Here is an 8,132-nt window from a genome sequence, read left to right as displayed (position 1 = left end):
GTAATGTCTGATAGGATGTCGGAATGCGTAGAACATTTTGAGGTCATACTGAGAAAGATTGGCGTTATTCAAACCAAATTCAGCAATGGTAACGAGCACATCATGGAACTCCAGCTTTTATCTCTGTCCAAAGTCAGAATGCCTTGTTTTATTCACTGCCACTGCTTAAACACTTTACAGGAAGGGGAGAGCCCTTTTCCCCCCACATACTTATGTGAAGACCACTTCTGCCACAGAAAAGTTGACACATGTACCAACATCTCTTAAAACATGAGTTAAAACAAACTGACTAATGTACTTTTGCCCAGCTTTGCATACCTGTAACTTCCAAATGGGTAATAATACTGATCACAATTATGTAATTTTGCTGTATGGGTGGATTGTAATTTCCCATCAGATGATAATCTGACCTGTGGGGGTATTATCCCTGGTGTGACTCCCGTGTTGGAGACGTCCGAACTAAAGAAGCAGCCCAGACGCGGTTTTCGCTTTCAGACATATTTTCTGATTTATAAACAGCCAACGTTTTACCAGCGACACCCCCACGTAGACACACCTGTACCTGTGCGGCCCAGGCGGGGGGGGGGGCGACCCGACGTACCGATGAAGACACGTGGTTATAAAGTATCGCGAGATTTGTGACGCGAGCCTGGACGTTGAACGCGCCGTAGTTTCGACTCCAATCGGGAGAGCACCGCCGCCGACCGTCCTTTCAGTCCTGTGATCCGTCTGCGTAGGGTGTGCTCCGGAGCTAGTCTCTGCACACATTTTATTATGAAACAAACCACAAGCTAGAGACCACACGCAGACATATTTTTATAAGAAAAATAAAAATCGGTGAAGCAGGATTTGATTTGCCAACGCAGAAGACGCTGACTTCGAGAAAGAAGACGGGACGACGAACGTTAGCAAGCTAAGCTAGCAGGCATTGTTGAAACGTGGGTGATCGACGCCGATCACTCGTATCGATAGCATTTTGTTTATAGATAGGAGGCGTGTCATCCCTGTTGTAGTTGTCGGTTTAAGCCATTATCGATAAGTACATCCAACAATTGTACTTATTTTTTCCACTTTGAAGCTTTACGAACTGCAGTCGGCGCAGACGTCGCACAGGCCTCGGTCCGACATCTTGCTAAGCAGCCCACGTTGTTCGTCGGTGACAGCTAGCGGGAGCTAGCGGGAGCTAGCGGGCGTTGGACGGAAGCTGTCCAGCGGATCGGGAACAGAACCGTCCTGTGTGGGAGTCCGGCTGACCGCAGGTCCAAGCCCACGGTCGTTGTAAGGGTGGTGTCGTGTCCTGAGAACGCGTCGGCCAACATGAACCCCAGCGCGCCGAGCTACCCGATGGCGTCCCTGTACGTGGGGGACCTGCACCCGGACGTCACGGAGGCCATGCTGTACGAGAAGTTCAGCCCGGCGGGGCCCATCCTGTCCATCAGGGTGTGCAGAGACATGATCACCCGCAGGTCCCTGGGTTATGCCTACGTCAACTTCCAGCAGCCTGCTGACGGTAAGACGGCCCCGTCTGTCGTGTAGCGTGGGTAGTTCGGCCACACGGACGCGGTGTGGGGCGACTCCATTTTGAATGGCGTCCTCGCCCCGTGTTGCTGCGTGTCTGCCGCAGCAGCTCCAACAGGTAAAGCAGCGTCAACAGGTGTGTCGGTGGAGGTTAAACCATCAGTTTACCGAATGCTTTGAAGACACGTTATAGATATTTTCCCATCTAATCGATGAGCTCACGTGATGCGGCGCAGCGTGGGTCGACTCATGTGGGTCAAGGGATTTAGGGAAGCGACTAATGTGGGGGTTTCAACACGCATGCGCAAATGACATCCGGTGAACTCTGGTCCCCCAATGTGAGGCACAGGTGTCATCGAGCTGTCAATGAACAGGTGTCCTGCTGTTGGGACGAAGTGCTGCCGGGTTCAGGTAAACTCATGTGGGGAATGTTTGCAGCTGAGCGAGCCTTGGACACCATGAACTTCGATGTGATCAAAGGCAGGCCTCTCCGCATCATGTGGTCCCAGCGTGACCCCTCCCTGAGGAAGAGCGGCGTGGGCAACATATTCATCAAGAACCTGGATAAGTCCATTGATAACAAGGCCCTCTACGACACGTTCTCTGCGTTTGGAAACATCCTCTCCTGTAAGGTAGGAAGAGCACCATTACCTTTTTTTTTTTGGTGATGAGTCTTACGTAACGTAGATGAAACTTTCTGCACAATTTAACATTGCATTCCATGGGTGTTGAGTGTGTGTCTTGATTGTGTGTTTTTTTCATGCATGGTGTTTGTGAATGTTTTTGACATGCTTAATTTCCTTTTCCAAGGTGGTTTGTGATGAAAATGGCTCTAAGGGTTACGGCTTTGTGCACTTTGAGACCCACGAGGCTGCTGAGCGGGCCATTGAGAAAATGAATGGCATGCTGCTGAATGACAGAAAAGTGTAAGTGGGAATACATTTGCACTCCAGTAATATTTTGGGAGAATGATTAATGTGAGATTATTTTCCTAAGCATTATTGGTTTTAAGTGCATCTTGACCACAAACTCAGGTTCTTGACTCCTCTCTAATTTGCTTTGACTTTACCGACAACCAGTGTTTAACATCCTATGGCATTAAGTAGTAACATTAGCATCTTGTGTGTGTGGTTGCCCATAATTTGAAAAGTCTGATTTTTTTTTTTCTAATATTGCCTTGTGTGAAGCTCGTCTTAAAGCAGTTGACCATAGAAAAACATCCTGAAATTTACACTTTGTGGGCTGTCCAGGAGGGTCCATAAGGAAATGTTTGGCCATCCCTGTCTTAATCTCAACAGTTGGGTTATATCTGGGCTTAGGGTAGTGAGGTAGTGTGACTAACCACTGAGGCTCAGTGTGAAAGAATGGAGTAAGCCGCAAGAAGCCACATTCTGTGTCCAAGACAGCGGGGCCTCCCCCTGGAACTGTTTTAGAAAATGGGGTTGATTTCCTGCATTCTGAGGGCAAAATCTTCTGTTCAGTTTACCTACAAAAATCCACTAAAGTCAACAGTTGAAGCTGAACTCTCTTTATTTCTGTCCTACTTCTGATCGGTCTGTCACCCCTCCTCCCCCCCTCTCAGTATTCACCATTTGTGGTTCAATTAGAATTTAAACACAGAATCTACTATAAAACACTCGATTCTTAACTTCTTTCGATCGATCGTCCTCGCCTTGTCGTACACCGATTCATGGCTTTAGTTTGTAAAAATAGAATCCTTTTTTTTCTCATTGGTATTTAATGATTCGGAGCGTTAGGGTTACTTCGGCTATTTCCGTTGGTTGTTGCCACTCTGGAATTTACTTCTTCGCCTATGGGAAGTGGCAAATGGTTAACACAAGCCCAGTATAGGTAGCAAATAAATGCAATAGTTTTTATTAACATTATGCATACAGTAAGGTTGTCCTCATATTGTCAAGTTGTTGTAAATGTCAGTGTTCTCTCTCCTAAAACACCGTTTGACCAACAGATTTGTTGGACGCTTTAAATCACGTAAAGAGAGGGAGGCGGAGCTTGGGGCGCGTGCCAGAGAGTTCACCAACGTTTATATCAAGAACTTTGGGGAGGACATGGATGATGAGAAACTGAAGGAGTTGTTCGGGAAATACGGTAAGGACGTTTTAGTCAGCGTTAACGTGTTTCCTGATTGTTACATTCCATGAAGCATGTTGCCGGTTCCTTTGGGTTGGGTGTTCTGATTATCTGTTGTATCTTCTAGGTCCAGCGCTCAGTATTCGGGTCATGACTGATGAGAGTGGAAAATCAAAGGGATTTGGTTTTGTCAGCTTTGAGAGACATGAAGATGCTCAGAAGGTTAAACCAGTTCTAAAGTCCTCTCCTGATGAACGTCGTATATACCTTGTCACTTGTCTGTCCTTCTTGTACTGATACATAATAGTGATCATTTTAAATGTTTTGTTTTGTTGCAGGCTGTTGATGACATGAATGGTAAAGAACTGAATGGTAGACAAGTGTATGTGGGCCGTGCACAGAAGAAAGGAGAGCGCCAAAATGAGCTGAAGCGCAAATTTGAGCAAATGAAACAAGATCGCATGACCAGATACCAGGTTAGCTTGTTTACTACTGACTTTAGAAGCAGCATTTAATACTATTTTAATAAGGGAGGGGTCATTTTGGTTTTATTTGAACTTCAAAATCTCAAGAACACTTTGAGGAAACCTAATAAAATTTGGCATTAACATTCATTTGGATAAAGGAATAAACTGATGATATTTTTTGTTGCTCACATCCTTTCTGTCCAACATTTTTGTCTCAGACTGAGCTTTGATTTGGTCGCCGTTGATCCGGTTTATGTGAACTAAACACATTTTCTACGTGCAGGGTGTCAACCTGTACGTGAAAAACCTGGACGATGGGCTGGATGATGAACGACTGCGGAAAGAGTTCTCTCCGTTTGGAACCATAACAAGTGCCAAGGTACAGGCTTGATACACTAAAATATTACACGAGGGGATTCCAGGTGGAGTTTTTCTTCTCATGCTTTTTGAATCAGAATAGGTCCTGAATAATTCCTTCTCCTTCAGGTGATGATGGAGGGTGGTCGCAGCAAAGGCTTTGGATTCGTGTGCTTCTCGTCCCCGGAGGAGGCGACTAAAGCTGTGACAGAGATGAACGGGCGTATCGTTGCTACGAAGCCGCTGTATGTGGCGCTCGCCCAACGTAAAGAGGAGCGCCAGGCCCACCTGACCAACCAGTACATGCAGAGGATGGCCACTGTCCGTGCTGTGCCCAACCCTGTCCTCAACCCGTATCAACCTGCCCCACCCTCAGGCTATTTCATGGCGGCTATACCTCCAGTGAGTTTGAAAAATGATCTGTCTACCTCTGTTTGAGCTGGATGTAGGAGATGCTTCAGTTTGGTAGAAACGGACGTTGTAACGGTGAATCTGTGTTTTCAGGCCCAAAACCGTGCATATTACTCTGCCAACCAGCTGGCTCAGCTCCGCCAAAGCCCCCGTTGGGCCACGCAAGGTGTGCGTCCTCAGCGTAAGTACACACCCTTCTAAAGACGACAAAAGGCTCATCGGTTCCACCTTTTTTGGAACGATGAAATGAATTCTGACTTTATACGGACCTTTGTTTCCCTTTCAGATTTCCAAAACATGCCCAATGCCATGCGTCCGACAGCTCCCAGGCCTCAGACCTTCAACACCATCCGTCCCACCACCACCACCAACACCCAGGTCCCTCGCTTGATGACCTCCCAGCGTATGCGTAAGGATTTTGGTTTTACGCACATAATCTGCTGCATTGTTTTCACCTGCCATTAGTTACCATTTACAGTTTATTCTGCGCTATAAGGCGCACTGGATTATAAGGCGCACCTTTAATGAATTGTTCATTTCATAATTTATTTCATATATAAGGCGCACCGGATCATAAGGCGCATATAATAAAAAAATTTAAAATAGATTTAAAAAACTATTGGCGGTAGTTGCGCTATCCGTCCACTAGATGGAATATTCATGACTGTGAGTACCTTCAGCTGTGAACGCCCCTGTTGTTGTGTCAATAATCCATTCTGAGCCTCATCAAGGAAACTTGATCACTTTTCCATCTTGGAAAGAAGTCAAGACGCATATTAAAAAACCTGACATTAAAAACTGGTCAAATTCATTACGAGTGCAGTCAGTGCCGTCAGAGCAGATTATTTCCTGATCTGAAGTTCGAAGCAGATATTTAAGCTCCGACATTCGCCTTCGTTTATTAATTAAATATTGTTTCGATCGATAATTAGTCCAGTCAGAGGTGAGGTGCAGCTATTTGCTGCTGTGTGTCCTAAACAATATTTTGATTGATTTGATTGGCTGATAATTTACTGTCAAACGTGACGCTGTTTTACTCCTAGAACTGACTTTAACTGACTTTGAATGCCCCCCACCCTCCGTAACGTGTTGTTTCAGGCAGTCTGGTCTGCCAGCCAGACTGCCGGCTTTTTTCAGCTATCATGTTTTTAACCAATACTAATATTAATATTAATCCATATACAAGGCGCATCGGAATATAAAGCGCACCACGGGATTATGAGAAAATTACAGGCTTTTAGGTGCGCCTCATAGTGCGGAAAACACTGTACTTGATGCGGTTTTGTTGTACTGATATTTTGAAACTCTTCCCATCAGCAACCCAGGCCCTCAGCCAGCGCCCAGCCGGCGCTTCAGCTGCAGCTGCACCGGTGCGCACGATGCCGCAGTACAAGTACGCTGCAGGAGTACGCAACCCCCAGCAGCACATGGCCTCCCAGCCCCAAGTCACCATGCAGCAGGTCTGCCAGTTTAAGTTGGACAGATTTACATAGTGACTGCTTCTGAATACACACATTCACAATAATTCATAGCGCTAGTCATTGTGGCTTTGGTTTGGAAAAGAGTTTTCATTACCTGCGTTTTCCTCAGCCTGCTGTCCACGTCCAAGGCCAGGAGCCCCTCACTGCTTCGATGCTGGCTGCTGCGCCGCCTCAGGAACAGAAACAGATGCTGGGTTTGTTCAACAGCTTGTTAAAGCACTTCGAGCGCTGCCTCAGCTAGGAGGGAAACTTTGAACGTTTTAACATTCACCTCTACTTTCCTGGCATTCTCCCTTCAGGCGAGCGTCTGTTCCCCCTGATCCAAATGATGCATTCCAGCCTAGCAGGCAAAATCACAGGTATGCTGCTTGAGATCGACAACTCTGAACTCCTCCACATGCTCGAGTCCCCCGAGTCGCTGCGCTCAAAGGTCAGTCACGTTGCACGTGTCTCATGAGGGTTTCTTTCTTCAATTTCGTCTTCTTTCCAGTCCGTTTAGTGGAAGTGGGTTCATGTGCACATTCTTTTGTTTAGGTGGATGAAGCTGTTGCTGTACTTCAGGCTCACCAGGCCAAGGAAGCTGCACAGAAGTCCACCACCCCAGCTGGTGTTCCCAGCGTTTAAGGTGGGTGTTTAGTCTGTGTGCGTGCGTGCATGGGGCCTCCATGTCATTTTCTAGATGAAAATTGTAATTCCTCCGTAACTGTACTGTAACTGATTAACACCTTAAAAACCTCCATGTTGTGTCTTGCAGATGGGGCATTTTGAAACCTGCTTCACCGATGGAAAAAGTAAAAAAAAATTAAACATTGAAAAATCCAAAACTCTGAAAACATCGCAAAATGATAAATCATTTCTTAAAAAAAGGAGAAAACAATTGATTCTGCCAGGTCTAGGTATGGTTTGACTAGACCTTGATCATAAACAAAAGGTTTTTGAAAAAAAAAAGCAAAATAGAGAAAATTGAGACTATAAATTTGAATGCATTCTTCTGTTTTATGTCATTTTACTGTGTCCGTGCTCAGAATATCAGCCATGTTAAGGAATGTGGTCGCTGAGCATTTCGGAAAGTGATTTGTATTGATAACTGCTGGCTGTAATAAATTGTCATTCAAAAATTATTCTGTTGTTTTCCCTAATTCATTTTTAGACATAAAGTACAAATAACTCTTGTTCCAATGTGAATATCCAGAGTTGGATGTATGGGCCTGACACTCATTGTACTTGAGTCTGTATACATTGACAACCTTTTAATTCAAGGAACTGTTTGGGCCATAGGTTAGTACAGTATGATCTACATTTGTGTTAAGCCTGCAAGACTCGTCAATTTAAGCTTGTTCAACAAATTAGCATGCAATATAGAAATAGAAAATTTAATTTTCTTGAAGGATTTACTGGACAGTATTTCAATTTTACTAAACGGACCAGTTTGTCAGAGGCAGTGCTCTCCATCTACACTGCTTTTCGCGGGGGGGCTCAGAGTAGAGCCGCTGTGCCTTCGGGTCGAAAGGAGTCATTTGAGGTGGTTTGGGCATCTGGTGCGGATGCCTCCGGGACGCCTCCCTAGGGAGTTGTTTCTGGCACGTCCAGCCGGGAGGAGACCCCGGGGCAGACCCAGGACCAGGTGGAGGGATTATATCTCAACAATTACATCTCGGAACACCTTGGACCCCCCAGTCAGAGCTGGTGGATGGGGGGGAAAGGGAAGTTTGGGGCTCCCTGTTGAAGCTGCTGCCCCTGCGACCTGATTCTGGATAAGAGGTGGAAGATGGATGGATCACCAGTTTGAGTACACACACACACACAC

The 8,132-nt window shown here is 45.9% G+C and overlaps 1 protein-coding gene across 2 annotated transcripts; it reads left to right on the top strand.

Annotated features, from left to right (window-relative positions):
• Positions 1-696: 696 nt before the first annotated feature.
• Positions 697-7,446, top strand: LOC137601993 (polyadenylate-binding protein 1A). 2 transcript variants are annotated; one of them, XM_068324503.1, is made up of 16 exons: positions 697-938; positions 1,079-1,510; positions 1,957-2,150; positions 2,329-2,444; positions 3,488-3,627; positions 3,737-3,831; positions 3,948-4,085; positions 4,360-4,455; positions 4,563-4,835; positions 4,938-5,025; positions 5,131-5,253; positions 6,162-6,304; positions 6,435-6,519; positions 6,625-6,755; positions 6,860-6,950; positions 7,080-7,446. In XM_068324503.1, exons 2-15 carry the CDS (start codon positions 1,318-1,320, stop codon positions 6,947-6,949), a joined length of 1,905 nt encoding a protein of 634 aa, XP_068180604.1. In that variant the 5' UTR covers positions 697-938; positions 1,079-1,317; the 3' UTR covers position 6,950; positions 7,080-7,446. The 2 variants fall into 2 exon arrangements, with proteins under 2 accessions (XP_068180604.1, XP_068180603.1); XM_068324502.1 differs by having other exon boundaries at positions 697-1,510.
• Positions 7,447-8,132: the final 686 nt, after the last annotated feature.

This window comes from Antennarius striatus, chromosome 9 (assembly GCF_040054535.1).
Source record: "Antennarius striatus isolate MH-2024 chromosome 9, ASM4005453v1, whole genome shotgun sequence".
Classification (NCBI taxonomy): Eukaryota; Metazoa; Chordata; class Actinopteri; order Lophiiformes; family Antennariidae; genus Antennarius; species Antennarius striatus.
The sequence above is the reverse complement of the archived record's forward strand: the minus strand, read 5'-3'. Positions and strand labels throughout refer to the sequence as shown.

Coding starts and splice junctions, on each gene's coding strand:
- LOC137601993 (XM_068324503.1), top strand. CDS start 1,318: ATGAACCCCAGCGCGCCGAGCTACCCGATGGCGTCCCTGTACGTGGGG. Junction 4,086..4,359: donor ATCGCATGACCAGATACCAG/GTTAGCTTGTTT, acceptor TTCTACGTGCAG/GGTGTCAACCTGTACGTGAA. Junction 4,456..4,562: donor GAACCATAACAAGTGCCAAG/GTACAGGCTTGA, acceptor CTTCTCCTTCAG/GTGATGATGGAGGGTGGTCG.